Here is a 23,308-nt window from a genome sequence, read left to right as displayed (position 1 = left end):
AAGCAACTTGTTCATGGCCAATTTAAGGTCAATATAACAAACATTAAATTTAAAATGGAACTCAGAAAATAGCCAAGTCCATCACTAGAGGTTTTCAAGATAAGGGATCCACTAAGGGATATCATATAGGCGATTATTGCTTCAGCTATGAATTGGACTAGAGGGGCCCCTTCCTATTCTGAGAGTCTGATTCTGTAAATGAAGACAATTGGTAGTCTCCATGAAGTTACGAGTAGAAGGTGAAGGAAAGTGTGAATAATAACTAAAACATTTGATGGAAAATACAGATTGGCAAATAAATAAAAAATGAAAGTGGTCTTTAAACAAAAGGGCTAGGTATAGAAACCATCTGTGATGTTTAAAATCTAATGTGTGATCACCTTATCTGCCCCCAGTGTGGGAATGGGGGTAGAACTAGCTAAGTTTACAGAAAAATTAGAAAACAATTTAGGCTTTTAAGCATTTATTTTTTAAATTTTATTTTTAAGTGAGGCAACTGGGGTTGTGACTTGCCCAGGGTCACACAGCTAGTAAGTGTTAAGTGTCTGAGGCCGGATTTGAACTCAGGTACTACTGACTCCAGGGCCGGTGCTCTATCCACTGTGCCACCTAGCTGCCCCTTAAGCATTTATTGAAGTATATTAGGAGTTAGCACAGAGAGAGAGAGAGCAAGAGCGAGAGCTCGAGAGCTACCTTCATTTAGCTATCCACGCTTCCAAAGAGAACATGTGAAGTTCTGCTAGCACAAGCCGGTTCCATGAAAAGGAACACTCCTCTTTGTGTTCCAGTGGAAGCTTCCCATGGGACCGGAAGAGAGGCAGTCCCTACACGCAGCTCCAAGCTAACTGGCTGGTCCATTGATTGACATGACTTACAGGCAGTCTATGAAAAGACTTAACTTCTAGACACTAGTCACATACTTTCTTTTCAGGGGGCATTGCCCTGGTTCTCACAATGTCTTTCTCAGCAGGGGGTGGTACCCTGATTCTCACACATTGTAGGGTGTTGAACAGGAAGGAACCGTAGCAATTATCTAGGTCCCTAGTTCTCAGTGTGGTCCACAGACCCCTAGAGGTCCCCTAGACCCTTTAAGGTGGTATGCAAGGCCAAAACTAATTTCATAATACTAAGACATCATTTGCTTATTAAAATACTCCTTTTCCCAACTACATATCTATGTGAGGCTGGATTTCTTTATATACTTCAGTCAAAACAGCCTATCTCAACAGTTCAATGCAAAAGCTGATAACCATTCTTCTCATTACATTTTGTTTTGGAAAATACATTTTTCATAAAAAAGTTATGTCAACATGTAATGTTTATTATAATTTTAATGAATATTCTAAAACTATCAGGTAATTTCTAACACCATGAAAATCAAGATACAACCCACATAAACAAAAAACCCCAAAAGGGATCCTCAATAATTTTTCAATGTGTAAAGGGGTCCTGAGACCAAAGAAGTTTTAAGAACTAATAATGATCTAGCTCAATATTCTCATTTCACAGATAAGGAAAATGAGGTTTAGAGAGGGTAAGCACTTTGCCTAAAAACCACACAACTAAGTGGGCAAGCCAGGTTAGAACAAACTGCCTCATTCTCAACTTCTTGAATTCAAATATTATTAAGCACCTAGTTCAGTTTTCAAAGTTTTTTATCTTTTCCTTTAGGATTCTAAAGAAATCAGAAAATTCAGAAAATCAAAATGGGAAAGAAGAAAATAGTTAAGAAAATGGAAGACACTGTAACCCACAAATCTCATGCCATTTTGTTTTGTTTTATGCGGGGCAATGGGGGTTAAGTGACTTGCCCAGGGTCACACAGCTGGTGTCAAGTGCCTGAGGCCAGATTTGAACTCAGGTCCTCCTGAATCCAGGGCTGGTGCTTTATCCACTGTGCCACCTAGCTGCCTCCTCTCATGTCATTTTTAGCAAATGTTGCTACAATATGGATCATAGACTTGTAAACCTATTTTTAAAACTAGTTAACTGACTTTTAAATCCTCAAATACAGATGTTCTTCTAGAAAAACTTTAATAAGTGAATAAAGTCACTAAATTAAAAAATATATTGTACTCTCCCTATACACATCTTATGTTCTTCTACCTCCAACACTGTTCACTATATCTGAACTGTCTGCTCATCTCTGAAACCTGATGAAATCCTACCCATTCTTCATGAAATGCCTCTTCCTCCATGGACTTCATGTTATGTAGTCCTACATATTAAAGCAGTCACATTCCTCTTAATATCATATTTATGTTTTTTGTCATATCCCCTCTTAGTTTCTAAGCCTCCAGATCACATAACATTAGAAGCTATGTATAGCACATATTCTTCTTTTAGCCATGAAAGACAAATCTTCATCTGTAGGCACTTAATATCTGAGTCTATAAAATACTGCTAATTCTATTGAATACTGCTAAAATTGACAAAATAGTGACATTTTGTTTTGTTTTGGTGAGGCAATTGGGGTTGTGACTTGCCCAGGGTCACACAGCTAGTAAGTGTCAAGTGTCTGATGCTGGATTGGAACTCAGGTCCTCCTGAATCCAAGACCTGTGCTCTATCTACTGTGCCACCTAGCTGCCCCAAAATAGTGACTTTTACAGAAGCCCAACTTTGTTAGTGAGGAGCAGAAAAACAGAGACAAAACCCCTAAGATTTACATATGCATAATAATTTAAAGGTACCTTTAAGACTAAAGAGGATGCAAAGATGTGTGATTTGATATATATGTCAAAAAAAGGGGAAAAGGTACTGAAGAAATTCTTCAGCAGGTAATTTTAGGTTTTTTTAGACTACTTAATATATTTATATTACACTTAAGGCTGTTATTAAATTACGAATCATATTAAAAATAAAAATCACTAAATCCAAATTACTAAGAAATATATAATTTGAAAAATTACATGAAACAAATATAACAGATAAAGGAAATTGTCTCCTATATATACTCTTAAATTTTCTCATTTTCAAAACATTGTATCTCTTATTTTTTTTTTTAGTGAGGCAATTGGGGTTAAGTGACTTGCCCAGGGTCACACAGCTAGTAAGTGTTAAGTGTCTGAGGCCAGATTTGAACTCAGGTACTCCTGAATCCAGGGCCGGTGCTCTATCCACTGTGCCACCCAGCTGCCCAACATTGTATCTCTTTAAATAAAAATAACTATTTACTTCAACCTTCCTCAATGTTCCTTTTACCTATATAACTTAGTATTAAACCAATTTCTCATTACCACTTCTAAACTAACTTTCTACCTGTACATTATTTTTAACTCCTAACTGAAGGAAATATTATTCAAAAGTCAAATTCATAATAAACCCAAAGTCTGCTGCTCAACCTCTAAACCTCCTTTCTCAACTATAAAACAATGTTGAGACATGGATGAAAAATTTCCTACTGAGGATATGTTATAGTAAAGTATAATACCAAACTAAGGCAAAATAGTTTGCAAAATAAATGCTAAGCTTTTTAGATGGAGGACACAAATGTTATACTTATAATCTTTAATAAATATGTAAGTTACTAGTATATAACTTTTAAAGACCATTTAAAATAAAGTTTGAAAAACAGCTTTACCATCAGATATTTTCCAGGACTGAGTCATGCTAGAAAAAAAAATATTCTGGTGGGAAATTTGTGGATTTTTTTTTTGGTTAAAATATTATTGCTTTATTGAGCTTTTTGCTGAACTCATATTTCATTAGCAGTCAAGTTCGACATGTATACAAAAAACATGAAAACTTATTTCTTGGCAGAAGTCAAAGTAATTCATGCAGATAAAAATAGTCTGAATTAACCTTTGAAGATTTTTTTTCAAATTATACAAATTTTCTAAAAAAAACGAAACAAAACACAAAACCCAAAAAACCAAAGACAATTACCCATCATAAAGTTTTATAAGCAAATTTCCATAATAATTCTCTCTTAAAAATCATAATTTTAAAATATCCATTGAATATTTTCCAGAATGAGAATTCAATATGGCTTTATGAATTACAACTTCTAAAATTTACATTTTTATTTAGAAAAAAGAATACAAGTTTTAAATAAACTGTTAGCAAGGTTTTTTTTTTTACTCAAAAGTGCTTATCTTTGAGTTTTGTTCACTTTCTGAATAAAATGATCTTATAAAACCTTAACTTGAAAATCACTTTGAGTTTAAAGGGAAGAAAAAATATCTTCACCAAAAAGTTTCATCTTTACATATCTTAACTCAATGTAAAACATGTTATGTCTTTTCTTCAGGACCAATACAAGATTTCTCTATGAGATGCTTTGGCAGTCTTAGTATTAATGATGGTCTTTCTGGAGAAGTCTCTATTACTGATGTCTTTGGAGATGGCAAATGTACAGATGGTTCAGTCTGTACAGATTCAATGTCACTGTGTAGGTTGCCCATACCAGAAAGAAAGGTGTTTTCTCTCATAGAAGAAGTCTGTTCAGTTGGAGTTTCCTGGAGTGGAAGATTATCTACAGTCTTGGTGAGATCATCCAAATCACCATTACATGGGATGATTTCACATTCCTTGTCCAGGATAGTAATTTCATCACTTAAAGAATATCTATCTTTCCTCATAATTGGCCCCAAGACAGGAGAGGAAGATTCGTTTTTACTCTGATGAGTTACCAAGGTGGCCCGACTGTCAGATGCAACGTTTTCTTTCACTTCTGGTTCCTTGTCACTGTCAGTCTCAATTGTAATCACAATTGGAGAAGACTGTGAAGAATTACTTGCATGATGTCTCTTGTGTCTCCTCCTATGTTTTTTCTTTTTCTTTTTATGATGTCTACTTGTGTCAGTAGTTTTGCCTTCATAAACTATCTCTACACTTAGACTTCGGGCCCTCTTTTTCCTCTTCTTGTGTCTATCCTTGCTGGATCGATCTGAAAAGCTGTCACTCTCATTTTTGTAGCTTTCACCAAACTTGGACGATTTGTCAAAACATTCTTCCTTTCCCTTGGAAGAATCTTCATAAGATTGTTCATTTTCTTTATGGGTATCCTCCAAATGCCGAGTTTTATACTTTCGTTTCCCGCCAGGCTTTTCACATCTTACTCGATCAGATCCTACAGACACATCTCTTGATTTATTACTGGACCGACTCCTTGACCTGTGCCTTTCATTGTAGTAGTGCCTTCTTTCACTGTGACTATTTTCCTTCCTACCATTTGTCCGTTCAGAAAAAGTCTGAATTCTAAATTCTGGACTAGAAGATTGTCGAGGATAATGAGCTAGAGTTCTCTTCCTATATGATGACTCATAGCCATCCCTGTTTCTACTATAGTAAGTATACTCCCATTGATATCGTCTTGTATAATTATTTCTTAAATAATATCGTTCCCTATCCCTGCTTCTTGATCTTCTTTTACCATGATCACTACTCCGGGACCTTGATCTGCTTCGATCTCTAGAAACAGTGCTTTCACTGCTTAAGGATACTGTTTGGCTTTTTCTTGACCAACTGTTATCTCTAGTTCTCGATGTTTTCTTGTCTTTTCTATCTTTAAGCTGACTACTATCTCTGCTTCTTGATCGTCTGCTTTTTGTCCGTCTCTTTCCATGATGTTTCCTACAGCTCTTTCGGTCGTGTCCATCTCTGCTGTGAGAATATGAATCTGAACTTCTTGATCGTCCCCTCTTTTTGGACAATCTATGGCTACATGGAGAACATACTCTCTCTACTGTCACTGATGAGCTCAAGTCCTTGGGGGATGATGAAACTGACCGTTTCTCCTTTTTTGATCTAAGTATCCTACCAGAGGGTGAGATATCAGAATTACAATGACTTTTATTTATTTGCCCATCTTTTGAAATGAATGAATGTGGAGATGAACATCTACTAAAATCACTGTCACTGGAGCTGGGATCTGGCTTCTTCACAGATTCATTTTTCTCAGACTCTGATTCTTCAGTGTCAGAAGACAATTCAACAAGTTCTGGGGTTCTCTCAGCTAATGGTTTAACATATCCAACAATGACACAATTATCGGATGAAGAATCAGCATCATCATTTAGGTCCTGATTGGTGTCTACACCCACTGGAGTCTGGGGTCTACTTCTTACAAGTTCTTCATCTGAACTGTCAGAAGTATTTAAAGGGGAAGACACAGTAGCATAAACCTGCTCTGAACTTGAATATGATGGTCCTGGAGTTTCATCATCCCATGGAGCTTGACTAGCAGTCAGTGCATTAGCATCTAGTTCTTGATTTTCTGCCTCATCGGGAGATATGGTAATGACTGAGGAATCTGACTGGCTACCTTCCTCATATGAAGGAGCAGGGCAGTCATAATTAGCATGTTGATCAAAAGCCTCCATGTTAAAAGGAGATCGAGCAAAACTGATAAATTCATGTAAAAAATGGTCAGTCCGGTTAAGTAAAAAAGGTTTTAAGTCATCAACAAAAGCTTGACTCTCTAGGTCGTAGCGAGTAACATTACTCATGATGATATGCTGAACAATATTGACTAAAGATCCATGAGTTCCAAAGAGAACTGTTAGTTCACGCTTTAACCATGGAACTAATCTGTGAAGGCAAGCAGGATTTCTACGGAAAAACTCAGCCGAAATATCCCTGTAGCGACCACCGTCTTGAATATGTCTAACACGAATACCGGAACGATATAGGGTTCTTCTGAAATTAATCATATCTGATTCTTGAATTTTTCGCAAGGATCTTCCCTCCTGCCTCAATATATGATGAATTCCACTGTCTCTCTGTCGTATTGGTGGAGCTGATAATCCTTCAAACAGTACTCCATTGTCAGGTGGTGTTTCAGTCCTTCGAAGAGAAGCACTCCTTTGGGTATAAGCAGAAGCACTTCTTTCCCTTCTCCAGCTAGTGGTTCGGTAGCGAAATCTTCGCCCATCGGGACTAGCAAAAGAGCCTTGAACATATTCCTTGGTCATATTCCTATATGAGGGCCTTAGGATATATTCCTCAAAGTCATTTTCTGCCCTCACCGAATGGAAAATAGACTGAAATGGCTGTTTGCAGAGTGGACATTCAGCTTTGTTTTTTGACCATTCCTGTACACAGCGGAAACAAAACTTATGTAAGCAGTGACCCAGATATGCCACATTGTCAAATTTGTCCAAACATATAGGACACTTAGAATCAGGTGAGGCATCAGCAGGAACTGTCCACTGCAACTTGCTGGTACCAGCTTTAGGTGAAAAGTTGTCCACTGTAAATTCTTCAGCTGCCGATGCCATTACCTGTAAAGAAAAAGAAACATCAGTATACTAGGATGTTAACCTTATTAAGAATGAAATTATAAAATAAATGAAACACAGAAACTTACAACATACAATAGTAAAAGTACCCAAAGAGTAGTTAAATTCTTCAACTAATAAGCAGAGTTCTTTACTTTGGGAGCAGAAAGGAAGGCTGTTTTATTGAATTTTATTTTTCTATTTCTTGGATTTCTGAAAATCAACAAAAGGTGGTATTCAAAGAATGGGTATTCGGTATTACTTTATATTAATTTCTAGTATCCAGAGTTTGTCCTCTGGTTAATTTGTTGGACTGCTGGGGAAATTTTTTTTTGTTGTTCCCAAAAAAAGACTTATTTCCCTCCATGGTTTACCTAATTACTATTGCAAGAGGACTCTGTAGGAAGATTTTTTGTGCCCTGCTGCTTGTTTCTTTAGTCATCTTGACACTGGCTGATAGGATTTATTGAAAACAAAATAACTAGGACACTGGATCTCAGTCAGAAGATAGATGTTCAACACCCAGTTCTGTTATTTAGCACTTGTGACAAAAGGAAAATCATCCTCCCTCCAAGCTTCCAATTTCATTGGATAGGGGGGTTTGAACTATATGATCATGAAGATTCCTTGTAGTTCCATGTCACAAATACCCTTTTCCCTTTGAAATTTCCTCTCCTCCTAAGGGGCAGCTAGGTGGTGCAGTGGATAAAACACCAGCCCTGAATTCACGAGGGCCTGAATTAAAATCTGGCCTCAGACACTATCTGTGTGACCCTGGGCAAGTCACTTAACCCCCATTGTCCTTTAAAAAAAAAAAGAAAGAAAAAAAAAGAAAAGAAATTTCCTCTCCTCTTTAACTATGTTTTTTTCCCCCACTGTGGTTCTGTTCTCCCCTGTCCTAACTTTGTTTACTTTTATCTCATGCCTCAGTTTCATTTGTTATCTTTCTTCAACAGTATAGTCAGTAACCAGATTCCCTCTAAACTCATTATGTACACATGTACATTACATACACAAAAGCTTTCTGCATTTTGTGGAGAGGCAACCAGCTTAACCAAGTTAAAAATTCACTCATTTCATTTTATCCTTTAGGTTTCAAGCTGGAGGAGCCATTAGAGGTTTTCTAGTCTTACCCATTCTTTTTTGCAGTAAGAAAAAGTAATGCTAGAAGATGGTATTCAGGGATCTGCCCAAGGTGTCTGTCTCTGCCTCTCTTTCATACATGCATGCATATACACAGTAGTGTGAGAAAATAATGGGATTTATTTGGCAGATACTCAAAGGCCCACCTGGAGATTAATCTAAACTGATTGAATTAAGTGAGAGTAATTGACTGCTGATTAGTCTACTTCAAGTTAACTAGATTGTAACCACACCTGGCTAGCCCTTAAGAAGGTATTGTTCTCAGAAGCTAAGGACTTTGAATTCAACTTGAGACCACCCTTCAAGTTCAGTGAACTAATGGATTTGGATGACACCTACCAATCAGCTTGAATCAGTGTGTAAGGACCACCTATGCTCCGGACCTATAAAAAGCTTCCACACACAGTCTGCTGGGGAGTACATGATTGAAGCAGGCTCATGGCAAAGGACTTGAGGAAGAACCTGACCAGGCTGGAACTCTAAGCTAGACAGTCATTTCTTAACTTTTTGAACTCCACGTGAATATCTAGTATTGCTTTAATAAATGCTTAATGCCCAAAGACTGGTGTGCTAAAGCTTCTAATTTGAGGCGACCACACATTTAGATTTTAAATGACACAGTAGTAAGCAGTGGAGACAACATTTGAACCCAGGTCTTCTGACTCCAAATCCACTGTTCAACACTATAATACATGGCCATCAAATGGTATTCAAAGAATTATAGGAGACAGTTATGCCTCACAGTTTTTATTGGATTACAAATTGCAGGTACCTATCAAAAAAAAGTCACATCCATTACTGTGAGACTGTGTATGTCTGTAGTTCATGAACTGTCTAACCTCATCATGCTGTTATTTCCTAAAATACACTTTTGTTTTTTGTTTTTGGTGAGGCAATTGGGGTTAAGTGACTTGCCTAGGGTCACACAGCCAGTAAGTGTAAAGTGTCTGAGACCATATTTGAACTCAGGTCCTCCTGACTTCAGGGCCGGTGCTCTATCCACTGTGCCACTTAGCTGCCCCCTAAAATACACTTTTTAAAAAGTTTAACAGCCCATAATTCAGTCTTACTACTTGTTATCTGCTTAAGGAAAATGTTTGATAGTAGATCTGAAGTAGATCTAAAATAACATATTGGATTAGTCATGGATTTCATTTGTTCACTATCCACAAATACTGGCCCTCTTTCCTTTATCTTCAATTAAGAGTATCGAAGACACTAAATTCAGCAAGTCTAAACAAGGTAATCATAGAAGAAAACTGCTTCAACTTTGAGGTTTTATTTCAATGGCTATGAGCTCATGGATGTGGCCTGTTTTCAGTGATAACTTTCATATGAGAAATGATGGTAATATATCATCAAAGACATGTAACACTGGTAGAAAACTGGTAGTGAGAGAGCAGTAAAACATGAATCTCTCAAGTTCTGTGTTGGTATCCACAGAATATTAAGAGACCAAGAAAGTGGCCTCTAGTACATTTGGTCATCCTTAATGGGAGGGATTGTGAAAATCAAACAGGAGGAGAAGACATGGATGGGTTTCAGACTGCATTAGTAGAGGGAGTATCCACATCCATGAGCTCATAGCCATTGAAATAAAACCTCAAAGTTGAAGCAGTTTTCTTCTAAGATTACTCCCTCTACTAATGCAGTTTCACAATCCCTCCCATTAAGGATGACCAAATGTACTAGAGGCCACTTTCTTGGTCTCTTAATATTCTGTGGATACCAACACAGAACTTGAGAGATTCATGTTTTACTGCTCTCTCACTACCAGTTTTCTACCAGTGTTACATGTCTTTGATGATATATTACCATCATTTCTCATATGAAAGTTACCACTGAAAGTGCAATCATCCCACTCTTCTATATTGCACTTTTGTCATCTGAAACTTTGATTCTTTGGCGTTTGTGCTGATCTTTGATTCACAATATGGAAGAAAACTGCATTTTAGTCCAAATCTGTAAGACAATTTGTTAAAGACAAGCATGTCTGCTAGGGGTGGTTCAAATGGAGAAAAGCTAATCATAATGCCGTCTCAACTAAAACAACGAAATTCTTATTTGTTTGGTTATCATTAGCAAAATATCTATTAATCTAGTAAGAAAATTAAGGTCAGTCATCAAATTATCTTCTATTCAAGGACAACTGATTAGACCCTCCATTCAAACGAGACAAAGGACTTAATAATACCAGGACACTGTCATATTATTTTTAATAATACAACTGAGACATTACTATAACTTAGCTCTATATAGCATAACTGCTGGATTAGTTTTTGGTTTTTGGGGGTGGGGTGGGGGGGAAGGGAGAACTTTAGTAGCAAGCAGCAACTTGGAATCATTTAAAGTATGTATTCTTAAGTGAAGCCAATTAAAATAGTGGCTTCTTTTTCATGTCATGGTAGTCTGATGAAACCTATTGACCACATCTCAGAATATTATTATTAAATTCATGATATATTCATGTCCTATATGGACATTACAAAGGATCACTGTATTCATACTTAAAGCTTCTCCAGCTTTGGAGGACCTGACAGAGCTTGTGATCCACAGACACAACTACTGAGAACTCCAGTCATCTCCACGGTACAAAGGGGAAAAATCAGAATGTTAGTGGTGTTCAGTCTGAAGTTCCTAGATGATTTTAAGTATTTCTCATATTCTTCTACTCAATAAAAGGCATGCCTGGGGCAGCTAGGTGGTGAAGTGGATAAAGCACCAGCCCTGGATTCAGGAATTCCTGAGTTCAAATCTGACCTCAGACCCTTGACACTTACTAGCAGTGTGACCTTGGGCAAGTCACTTAACCTTCATTGCCCCTGCCAAAAAAAAAGAAAAAAAGGCATGCCATCTCCTTAGTGTTTTTTTGTTTTTGTTTTTTTTTGTGGGGCAATGGGGGTTAAGTGACTTGCCCAGGGTCACACAGCTAGTAAGTGTCAAGGGTCTGAGGCTGGATTTGAACTCAGGTACTCCTGAATCCAGGGCCGGTGCTTTACCCACTGCGCCACCTAGCTGCCCCCCCTCCTTACACTGTTAACTGAATGAAATGGCTAACTAGAAAAATTAAAATCTTGGAAAGGATCTAACCTTCCCTGTCACTGACTAGACAGGATTATATTTAAACAGTACCATAAAGATAAGTGTCCATCTACCCTTTTGTTAAAAGACCACAAGGAGACTCTAATAACCTCACTCATAAGACAGGTATTATATTACAGTATACATTTTTTCTTGAATACTTCAACATCCTATGAAGATTATATTAGTTAGCCTAAAGGGTACTCAAAGAATGAGATGAAAATGAAAATTAGGAAGAAGCACAAATAAAATACTGCATAATGAGATGGCAATAAACTCTATACTCAAAAATCTGATAAACCAGTGAAAGGCTAAGCCATGAGACATCAATCATATTTATATTCATAAAAGCAACTAATTTACCTTCAGATTGTGGATAAGAGACTGGCCATGGAGTTTGAAGGGTATGGGTTCAAATCTTACCGGTTTTGTGTGATATCTGGGCATTTATTAAGTGCTATGTGCTAGGCACTGTGGTAAGTGCTGGGGATACAAAGAAAGGTAAAAGAGTCCCAGCCTTCAAGGAGCTCACAATCTAACAGGGGAGACAATATGCAAATTGTAATGTACAAAGTTATATAGAAGATAAAATGGAAATAATCAACTGAAAGAAGGCACTGGAATGAAGAGAAATTGGAAGAGGCTTCCTTGTAGGTGAGATTTTAACTGGGACTTGAAGGAAGCCAAGAAAGCCAGGGACTGAGATGAGAAAAGAAATCTAGCATCACGCATGGGGACAAACCAATGAAAATGCCAAGAGTCAGGAGATGGAGTGTCTTTTCTGAGGAACAGTAAGGTCAATGTCACTGGATCTAAGAGAACATGGTACAGTCAAAAGTGGTTAAGAAGATTTGAAAAGTGATGGGAGGGGAGGAGGGGCAGGCTTTGATGGTCTTTGCTTGTCAGAGGATTTTATATTTGACCCAGGAGGTGATAGGGAACTACTAGAGTTACTGAACATCACTCTGCAGTTGAGTGGATGACCTGGAGTTTGGAGAGATTTGTGGCAGGAAGACCAACCAAAAGGTTATTGAAATAGTCCAGGAATGGTAAAAGCCTGTACCAGGATGGTAGGAATGTCAGAGAAAAGAATGGGATGAACAAGAGACTTGTTACAAAGGTAAAACTCACAGGTATTTACAACAGATAGAACATGGGCTGGGGGGGGAGCGACTGGAAAGAATGAGGAGAATATGACTCCTAGGTTTCCATACTGGGAGAATGGTAGGGCCCTTCTCTGATAAGGAAGTTCAGAAAGGGAGAATGTTTGGGGGAGAAAGCTATTGAGTTTAGCTTTGGATATGCAGAATTTAAGATGTCTAGAGGATATTCAATGTGAGATGGTTAATAGGCAGTTGGAAATTCAGACGAAGTCAAATTTGAGGAGATCTGAGAACCATCAGTGTTCAAAATAATGGAATCCATGTAAGCTGATAAAATCAGGAAGTGAAACAGTGTAAAAAGAGAAGAGGGCTCAGGAAAAAGCCCTGTGGGACACTCAGTTGGTAGTCATGACCAACGAGGATCCAGTAAGAGACTGAGGAATAGACTGACAGGCAGGAGGAGAACCCAAGATTGGTATTAGGAAAAACTCAGTTCAAGAGTATCATCACAGAAAAGTGGGTGATCAACAATGTCAAAGGCTACAGAGATGTCATGAAGAATGAGGATTGAGAAAAAGCCATTAGATTGACTGATTGACTGATTGATTGGGGGGGGGGGTCAGGGCAATGAGGGTTAAGTGACTTGCCCAGGGTCATACAGCTACTAAGTGTCAAGTGTCTGAGGCTGGATTTGAACTCAGATCCTCCTGAATCCAGGGCCGGTGAAAGCCATTAGATTTAGCAAGTAAAGGATCATTAACTTTGGAGAGAGCAGTTTTAACTGCCAGCTGCCAGGCTGTAGTGTTAGAAAAGAAGAGGCGCCTATTATAGACAGCCTTCTCAAGAAGTTTAGCTATAAAAAGGAAGCAATATGAGATGATATGCTGACCAAACGAGAGAGGGTTTAGAGGACAGGAAGATAGAGATCGTTTGTAGGTAGTATGGAAGTACCCAGCAGACCAAGAGAGATTGAAGAAAAGTGAGACTGGGGATGAGAAATGAGGCAATCTCCTGGAGAAGACAGGATGAAATGGGATCACCTGCGCGTACAGAGGGATTAGCCTTGGCAAAGAAAATGGCCATCTCTTCATGTGATATGGGTTAAGGAGGAGACAGTGGTAGAAGACATCTAATATGAGATAGTGGAGTTCTTGGCAAATGGGGCTCAACCTTTCCCTATAAAATGAAGCAAGATTGTTGGTTGAGGGCAGCTAGGTGGCACAGTGGATAGAGCACCAGTCCTGGAATCAGGAGTACCTGAGTTCAAATCCAGCCTCAGACACTTAACACTTACTAGCTGTGTGACCCTGGGCATGTCACTTAACCCCAATTGCCTCACTAAAAAAAAAAAGGTTGTTGGTTGAAAGGGTTAGGGGAGGGGAAGTCATGGAAATTTTAAGGGGGAATGGAAAAGTTTGGAAATGCTGCTGTGGTGAGTAGGACCCAAGAGAACAGGAGAAAGGAAGGGAATAAGCATTTATACAGCACTTACAATATACTAGGGACTGTGCTAAGCACGTGAGTCAATTATCTCACTTGATCCTCACAACCCTGGGAGATAAGTGCTATTATTACCCCCATTTTACATTGAGGAAACATAGGCAGAGGATAACTTACTTGCCCAGGGTCACACAGCTAGTAAGTATCTGAGTTTAGATTTGAACTTAGGTCTTCCAGACTCTAGGTCTAGCACTACCCATTGCACCACCTAGCTGGCTCTGAAAGAAGAACTTTGTACAATTGTGAACTGGTTCGCCAATGGATCAAGATAAAAAAAAAAAAGATTATAGCTAGTAAAGGGGTGATGGCTTGGGGAGAACTGAGGGAATCCAGGGATTAGAGGTCATGGTGTGGACTAAGAACAGGGTTTGGGGTTGGCAGAAGGTACTGACCTTTACTTGAAAAGTGAGTTTCCTCATCTAGAAGTTCTCTAGATCAATGAAATGACAATCAAATCCCTATTATTATATGGAATACCAGTCTGAAATGGAGGGCTATATTTACAAATTTTATATCACTACTCCTCATTCCTTACTTAGTCTCTTAATTTTTTAATTAGCTCATATTTTGCTATCAGTCTCCCATTGCCCTCCCCATTTTAAGGATAGAAACAGATGTGTCAGTATTTCCTAAAACAGATTAAGATATTATCAATGATGGGGTGAAATTTTACTTTATTCTCAGTATAAAATGTTGATTGGTAAGTTATTCCTCACCTGTTAAGTATAGATCTATTTTCCTATCTACATTTCAACAGTAGCCAGTAACATGCTTTAAGTCATGGGGCAGCTAGGTGGCGCAGTGGATAGAGCACCGGCCCTGAAGTCAGGAGAACCTGAGTTCAAATTCAGCCTCAGACACTTAACACTTACTAGCTGTGTGACCCTAGGCAAGTCACTTAACCCCAATTGCCTCACCAAAAAACAAAAAACAAAACAAACAACCAAAAAAACAAACAACCAAAAAAACAAACAACCAAAAAAACCATGCTTTAAGTCACCCTTAAATCTGGACCACTACTGTCCCTTACATTCTGATTATGACTCATCTAAGTAAAAAAATCTTTGCTGGATCCTGCTTAAGTACAGGGATAAAATATGAAATAAAACAGCCGTTAAGGCCTTTCCATCATCTCTAAACTCCTTTCAAAATTGATTTCATATTACTTTTCCATTCACATACTCTTGCTTTGGCTAAATGAATTACTTGCAGATTTGAAAACTGATACTGCATATTCTCCCAACTGTGTATTACTTTAAGGCTAGAACAAGCTCTCTTCATATCTTAATATCAACCAACAAACATAGTATCCAGTGCCCACAGTGTTCCAGGCATTTGGCTGGGCCCTGGGGAAACAGGAACCCCCCCCCACCCCCCCCCGCAAAAACCGGCCTCTGTCATTAAGGAAACTGGGGGCAACTACACACACACCCCTGTACAAAGTAACTTTTTTCTTGGAGGAGAGGAGGGGCACTAGCAACTGGGTGAATCTAGAAAGGCCTCATACTGATTGATCATGCTGCTTGAGTGGAATTTTAAAGAAAGCTAGGAATTGCAAGAGATTAAAAAGTTGAAACTGGAGTATATTCTAAGCCTGTGACCAGGGAGTGTGTGTAAGGAACAGCAAGATAACAGCTGACATTACTATGGTATTTGCAAAGTGCATCCTTTATATGACTTATTTTTCACAAAAAACTACTACTGTTCCCATTTTACAGATAAAGAAACAGGTTTAGAAAGGTTAAATGATTTGCAAAGGACCACACGATAAATGTACCGATAAAGGATTTGAAGCCAAATCTTTCTGACTACAGGTCTACAACCTATATACAACCAGAGAACCCCTTTGCTTAAGAGCTCCCTCTTCCATTTTCTTCAGTTCAAAACCATGTGACATCACTTTACACTCTTACCACCTTTCCCCCATTCTCTGACAACGAGCCAGTCCAAGGCCAATACCAAGGCCAACTCCTTGATCTCATCTCCTCTAGCAGATTGCAACCTCAATCAACCTTTCTGGAATTTTCCCCATCTATTAGATCCTCTCCTACCTTCAAACATGCCCAAGCCTCCCCCTTCCTTAATTAAAAAAAAAAAGTTTTTCAAAACCTTAAGTAGACTTTATGATCCCCTATATCTCTTTCTTCTCTTTCTCATTCAGCCAAACAAGCTGTCTGTTCTCCTTACCTCATTTCTTTCTTCTCACTTCTCAACCCTTTTCAATTTGGCTCAAGATCTCATCAATCAAAACTGCTCCCTTCAAAGTTACCACTCATCCTTAAATTGCCAAACCTGATTGTCTTTTCTTAGTCTTCATCCTTCTCCACCTAGTTGCTGCACGTGGCACTGCTGGTCACTGTCTCTTTCAGGGTTTTGTCATGACACTGCTCTCTCCTAAATTCTACTCTACATCTGATATTGCTCTTCTAGTTTTCTTTGATTGCTCATCATATCATAACTGTGGGTATTCCCCATGGTTTTGTCATAGGCCTTCTCTCTACACTCTCTTTTGGTAACCACTTCAGCTCTCATAAATATCATCTGTATGGAGATGATTCATACATCTATATACTAAACATTTTAGTCTCTTCTCCTGAACTTCAGTCCCCTCTTCTAAACATCAATATTTTTCCAAAGGTACCATCATTCTTCCAATTTCCCAGATTGATAATTTACAACCTTTTCATGTTTAACTTGTCACACTCATGATATGTGTATATATGTATCTTTACTCAGTTGTGACCAAATTTTCTACTACCAATTTGATCTCTTCACTCACACAGCTACCACCTTAGTTAAATCCTTCACCAACTCTTGACTAGATTATTACAACTTCCTAACTGGTCTCCTAGTCTTACTCCCCATTCCAGTCCTTCCACATACTGCTGCCAATGTTATTTCTCTTACGAGAAGACCTAGCCATGTCACTCCTGCCTCTAGGATCATATGTCAATTCCTCTATTTGGCTTTTAAAAGCTCTTCTTAATCTATCTTTCCAACCTCACTGGACAATATAATATTCATTACTCCCTCTCTTTCAGTCTAGTTTAAAACAGCCAAATTAGCCCTCTCTCTGCCAATCTCTTCCTCCCATTTGCACAGGCCATCCTCCATACCTGAAAATTCACTGCCTCACTTGTGCTCTTTAGAATCCCTTTATTTCAAGAGCAATCAAACATCACATTCGAAATGAAGCTTTTTGCTTCTGTTTGTACAAAACCTTTTAAATTTAATGTAATCAAAGTCATCCATCTTACATTTCATAATATTCTCTATCTCTTGTTTGGACATAAATCGTTTTCTTCTCCATAGATCTGAGAGGTAAACTACTCCTTCCTCTCCTAATTTATCTATGGTATTATCCTTTATGTCTAAACAGATTCTGGAACTACAGAACCTAAAAAAAGACAGAGATACACAATCCTCCTACTTGAGATAATTTAGAAGACTTCAGGAAAGGTTTGTCTCACCTGGGTGAAAGGGGAGGGCAGCTAAGCCAACTTACTGGCAGCTTGACACTGCTGAGAGTGGGGTAGCTGGGAGCTGTAAGAAGCTTGCAATAGTGACCCCTGTGCCCCAGGAGCTGACTTCATCTTTATAAGTTTAAAAATAGGCTATAATATGAGTAAGAAACAAAAAAGGGCAGCTTCTATGGTGAAAGAAAAGACCAAAATTCAAACTCAGATGAGTTTGTCAAAATGCCTACAAGTGAAGACTCAAGTGGGAAGATGATCTTATCTCAAGTCCCAAAAGCCTTTGAAGAGCTCAAAAAGGCTTTTAGAAAACCAAATGAGAAAAAAAAATGAGAGGTAGAAGAAAAAATGGAAAAATAAATGAGAAATGAGAGTTACTCTGGAAAAAGAAGCAAAAAAATTAAGTGAAGAAAACAATTTCTTAAAAAATACAACTGGCCAAATGGAAAAAGAGGTGCAAAAGCTCATTGAGGAAAATAATGCCTTAAAAATTAAAACTGGGCAGATGGAAGCTAATGACTCCATGAGACACCAAGAATCTGTCAAGCAGAATCAAAAGACTGAAAAATTAGAAAATGTGAAACACCTCATTGGAAAGACAACTGACCTGAAAAATAGATCTAGGAGAGATAATTTGAGAATTATTGGACTACCTGAAAGCCACGATCAGAAAAAGAGTCTAGACACCACATTCCAGGAAATTATCAAGGAGAACTGCCCTGATATTGTAGAAACAGAGGATAAAATCATCACTGAAAGAATCCACCAATCACCTCCTGAAAAAGACCCCAAAAAGAAAACCCCAAGGAATATTGTAACCAAATTCCAGAATTATCAGGTGAAGGAGAAAATACTCCAAGCAATCAGAAAGAAACAATTTAAATAACATGGAGCCACAGTCAGGATTGCTCAGGACCTGGCAGCTTCAACATTAAAGGACCGCAAGGCTTGGAATATGATATTCCGGAAGGCAAAGGAGCTTGGATTACAACCAATAATCAACTACCCAGCAAAACTGATCATTCTGTTTCAGGGGAAAAGATGGACATTCAATGAAATAGGGGACTTCCAAGGTTTGGGGGGGGGCACGGAGACCAGAACTGAACAGAAAATTTGATCTCGAAATACAAGACTCAAGAGAAGTATAAAGAAGTAAATTGGGGGGGGGGGGGGGGAGAGGCTGTTCAATGAGATTAAACTGTTTACATCCCTAGGAGGGAGGATAATATTTTTAACTCTTGGGATGGGTATCTCTATTAAGGTATTGTTATTAAATTGACTTTGATGTGATGATACAAAGGAACTTAAGGGGCAGAATAAAAGGAGACTAGGGGGAGAAAGGGGAGGTGGAATGGAGTTAATTATATCATATGAAGAGGCACAAAAAGAACCCATTACAATAGAGAGAAAGAAGAGAGGGGTGAGCATTGTTTCAACCTTACTCTCATCAGATTTGGTTCAGGGAGGGAATAACATACATTCCCATTTGTATAAAGAAACTTAGTTTACTCTTTAAAGAAGCAAAAGGGGAAAGGGAAAAGGGGGGTGTTGATAGAAGGGAGGGCAGAAGCAGGGGAAAAAAGGAAGGGCATATTGAGGGAGGCAGGGGTCAGAAATAAAACAAGGTCAGGAGGAATAGGGTGAAAGGGAAAAAAAGAGTACAAACAAAGGGGCAAAGAGGATGGAGGGAAATAAACAGTTGATAATCTTAACTGAATGTGAATGGGATGAACTCTCCCATAAAATGGAAGCAAATAGAGTGGATTAAAAAACAGAATCCTACACTATGTTTACAAGAAACACATTTGAAGCAGAGAGATACAGAGTAAAGGGAAAAGGTTGGAGCAGAATATACTATGCTTCAGCTGAAGTAAAAAAAAGCAGGGGTAGCAATCCTTATCTCAGACAAAGAAAAGTAAAAATAGATCTAATTATAAGAGATAAGGAAGGAAACTACATCTTGCTAAAAGGTAAGATAGATAATGAATTAGTATCAATACTAAATGTGTATGCACCAAGTGGTTTAGCACCCAAATTCTTAGGGAAGAAGTTAAATGAGTTACAAGATGAAATAGACAGCAAAACTATACTAGTGGGGGATCAGAACCTTCTACTCTCAGAATTAGATAAATCTAACCACAAAATATATAAGGGATCATTTTATCTGTTGTATTTGCATGCATAGCAATATGTAGGTACTTAATAAATGCTAAGTTAGTTTATTTGGTTCTTTTAAGACAAGGTATGGGGTTATCTCTTCCAGGAAGCTTTCTCCCCAACTGAAAATGATCTCATGCTCATCAAATTTTCTAGAGTATTTTTGCCTGGATCTTTGCTTTCCCCTCAGCACATTCTATCCATATAAACTTACTCATGTTTCTGCCATATAGTAATAGTAAGCTCCTTGGGGGTAGACAAGCCCCACCCCCCCTTTTTACTTTGTGCACAGGAAGGGCTTGAAAGATGATTACTGAATTGAATCAAAGATTACCTCATTCTATTTACAGGCAGACCTGTTGATTGTGCTTAAAAGATACTAAATTTTTACAAACTGAAGATTTGTAGCATTCCTGTCTCTAATAAGTTTACCAGCACCATTTTTTCCAACAACATGTGCTCATATCATATCTGTCTCACATTTTAACACTATTTCAAACTTTTTCATTATTATTATATGTTATGATGACCTGTGATCAGTAATCTTTGATGTTACTATTGTAATTGTTTTAGGGCACCATGAAACAAGCTGATAGAAAATGGTGAACTTAATTGATAAATGTTGTATACGTTCCAACTGCTCCACCAATTGTCAATTTCCTCCATTCTCTTCTTCTCTCCCTCTCTCCTCAGGCCTCCCTACTCCCAGAGACACAACATTATTGAAATTAGGACAATTAAGAACTCTACAATGGCTTCTAAGTGTGTGGAAGGAAGTTTCATTTTTTTATTTTAAGAAATTGCCAAAACCACCCCAACCTTTACCAACCCCCATCCTGATCAGTCAACAGTCATCAACATGAAGGCAAGACTCCACCAGCAAAAAGATTATAACTCAATGAAGGCTCAGATGATGGTTAGCAATTATTTTTTTTTGCAATAACATATTTTTTCATTAAGGTATGTGCATTTTTAGACATAATATTGTACACTTAATAGACTACAATGTAGTATAAACATAACTTTTATATGCACTGGGAAACCAAACAATTCATGTGACTATTTGCTTTATTGTAGGGGTCTAGAACCCACCTGGCACTATCTCCAAGGTATCCACCATGTTATTGAATAATCTGCTCTACCCTCAGTGACTACCTACCACATGACTGGTGAACAAAAAAAAAATCTCTTATCCAATACCCAAGTTATCCAATCCAACCAAAACATCCTGTTCTCTCTGATCCTGCTCTTTATTCAAATCAACAAGCTTTATTCTCTCCATCTTCCTCTCAGTCCCTTTGTATAGGTAGTCCCACATGCCTGGAAGGCACTGTCTACTAAATCAAGAAGAATTTATTAAACAGGAATGCTGGCTTATGCTAGGGATACAAAGAAGCATAAAAACAAAGATTCGGGTCCTAAAGGAGATCACATCCTAATGAGGAATTCAACTTAGCACACCTTTCTTACCTCAGTATCTCTTTTCCTTCAAGATGAAGCTCAGAAACCATCTTTCCTGCATGTTTTCCCTGACCAACCCCTCTGAACCAATGCTAGTGCCCTCCCCCTCTAAAATGCACCAAGACTTTTGGAATATCCTGTTTTTAACTACTTTGTACAAGAACCCAAGTTCAACAGGTCAGAAGACCACAATTCAAATCCTATCTCAAACATTTAGTTGTGACTCTGCACAAGTCACTTAAGTCCCTCTGAGCCTAAGTTTCCCTATCAGTAAAATTAGGTTAATAATAGCCCCCAAATGCCAAGGTGGCTATGCAGATAAAATATTAGTAAAGCACTATATAAATGCTAAAGCTAGTGTTTTGCAAACCTTAAGGTGCTATACAAATGGTTTGCAAAACACCAGCTTTTACAGAAACTCTGAAAAGTGCTTTACAAATATTGTCTTATTTGATTCGCACAACAAACCTGGAAGGTAGGTGCTATTATTGTTAGCCCCATTTTACATACGAGGTAGAGGCAAACACAGGGTAAGTAACTTACATAGCTAGTGTTGGAATTTCAAGTTTTCCTAATTACAGGTCCAGCACTCTATCCGCTGTGCCACCTAGCTGTGACAGATTAAAGAGACAGACACTAACTAGGAGTTCCCACCTTTTTGGGGTTCTCACCCCTTTGGCAGTCTGGGGAAGCTTAAAGATACATTTTTCAGAAAAATGTTTTTACAAGCACAAAAATAAAATCCGTAGGATAACAAAGGAAATCAATTATATCAAAATATAATTAATATTTAAAATATTCTTAAAAACCAAGATCACCGGTTCAGAACTCCACACGTGTGTATATTTTTACTGAATACGCGTACACCTATAAGTACTTGTCCTCATTAGATGAGAAGTGAGCCGGGATGTTCCCTTCTTTGTATACCCAGCACCCAGCACAGTAAGTGCCTGGCACACAGTAGGTACTCATACTAGACTGCCCCTATGGCGGAGCTGCGAATAACGCCCACGGGAACGTGCACTTTCTTGTTCGAAGAACTTCCAAATCCTCGTAGTTGGGCGCCCCCCAGCCCCAAGGAGCTGCGGCCCCAGCCCGGCCGCGGCCCTCCCTCTTATGGTAGAAGGAAGCTCCATATTGATCCCTCGGCACCTCTCCACAAACGCAGGCCCCCCGAGGGCCCGGGCGGCTCCCCTACTCATAAACCTCGAGACTCGGCGGGGGTTCGGGGAGCCCCCTCCAGGCCGCAGCAACGGCCACAGCTGCCAGGCCCCGGCCCAGCTCTTCGAATACCAGGGCCCGGCCTCGTCAGGCGGGGAAGAGCGCTCCCGACACCCCAGGGCTCCGGATTCGGGCCGCCGCCCTCGTCCCGGGCCTCCTGCCCGCCCCCATGACTTACCTCTCAGGGCTCCGGCGCCGTCCCGGCAAGGAATACCCCGAAACGATACAGCTGCCGACCGGCAAGAACCGCTCTCTGCCTTTCAACGAAAACCAGAGTCTCTCCCCTCCCCCCTTCAAGCGGAGGAGGAGCCAGCGGCGGCGACCTTTGTGTCGTAGGGCGCAGGTCACCAATAGCAGGCTCCCGGCTAACGCAGGAAACGGATGGGATCCTCCCCCGAGGCTCGTCACAAGACAACATCCGCTCGCCCTCCCAAACCGCCAACCGCTCTGCGCACGCGTGAGGGAGGGGTGGCTTTATGAAGGCACGCCCACTGGGGAGGAGGTGGGGCCCAGTGAAAAGGGGTTGTGCTGGGGTTGTGGCGGCGCTATCCTGCGTTCTGCAAGCCTTCCTTTCGGTTTCCTCCTGGAGGGACAAATGACCAAGCTATTTTAACGTAGTTAGCTAAGGAATCAGGGGCCAAAGTTCAACCCTTGCTTCTCATGATACCTGTAGAGCGCGTCCTAGGGACCAGTAGGGGGTGCAGCGGTGGGTCTGGCGTCAGCCAGACTTGACTTCAAATTCAGCCTGAGACCAGCAATGTTGTAACCTGGGGCAAGTCGCCTCAGTTTCTTCAGCTGATAAACGGGGACATTAATGGCACCTACTTTTTAGGGTGGATGTGAAGATCACATGAGATAATGTTTTTAAAGAGCTTGGCACGGTGCCCTGGCCCATAGTAGCTATTCAATGTTTATTTCCTTTTATTTTTACTTACTTGGGCCTCAG

At 39.3% G+C, this 23,308-nt stretch overlaps 1 protein-coding gene across 1 annotated transcript; it reads right to left on the bottom strand.

Moving 5' to 3' along the window:
• Positions 1-3,114: 3,114 nt before the first annotated feature.
• TOPORS (TOP1 binding arginine/serine rich protein, E3 ubiquitin ligase) lies at positions 3,115-22,671 on the bottom strand. The gene is made up of 2 exons (XM_043979418.1): positions 22,541-22,671; positions 3,115-7,226 (listed from the first exon to the last, which is right to left on the bottom strand). Exon 2 carries the CDS (start codon positions 7,221-7,223, stop codon positions 4,236-4,238), a length of 2,988 nt encoding a protein of 995 aa, XP_043835353.1. The 5' UTR covers positions 7,224-7,226; positions 22,541-22,671; the 3' UTR covers positions 3,115-4,235.
• Positions 22,672-23,308: the final 637 nt, after the last annotated feature.

Source organism: Dromiciops gliroides, chromosome 1, assembly GCF_019393635.1.
Source record: "Dromiciops gliroides isolate mDroGli1 chromosome 1, mDroGli1.pri, whole genome shotgun sequence".
NCBI classification, from domain to species: Eukaryota; Metazoa; Chordata; class Mammalia; order Microbiotheria; family Microbiotheriidae; genus Dromiciops; species Dromiciops gliroides.
The sequence above is the reverse complement of the archived record's forward strand: the minus strand, read 5'-3'. Positions and strand labels throughout refer to the sequence as shown.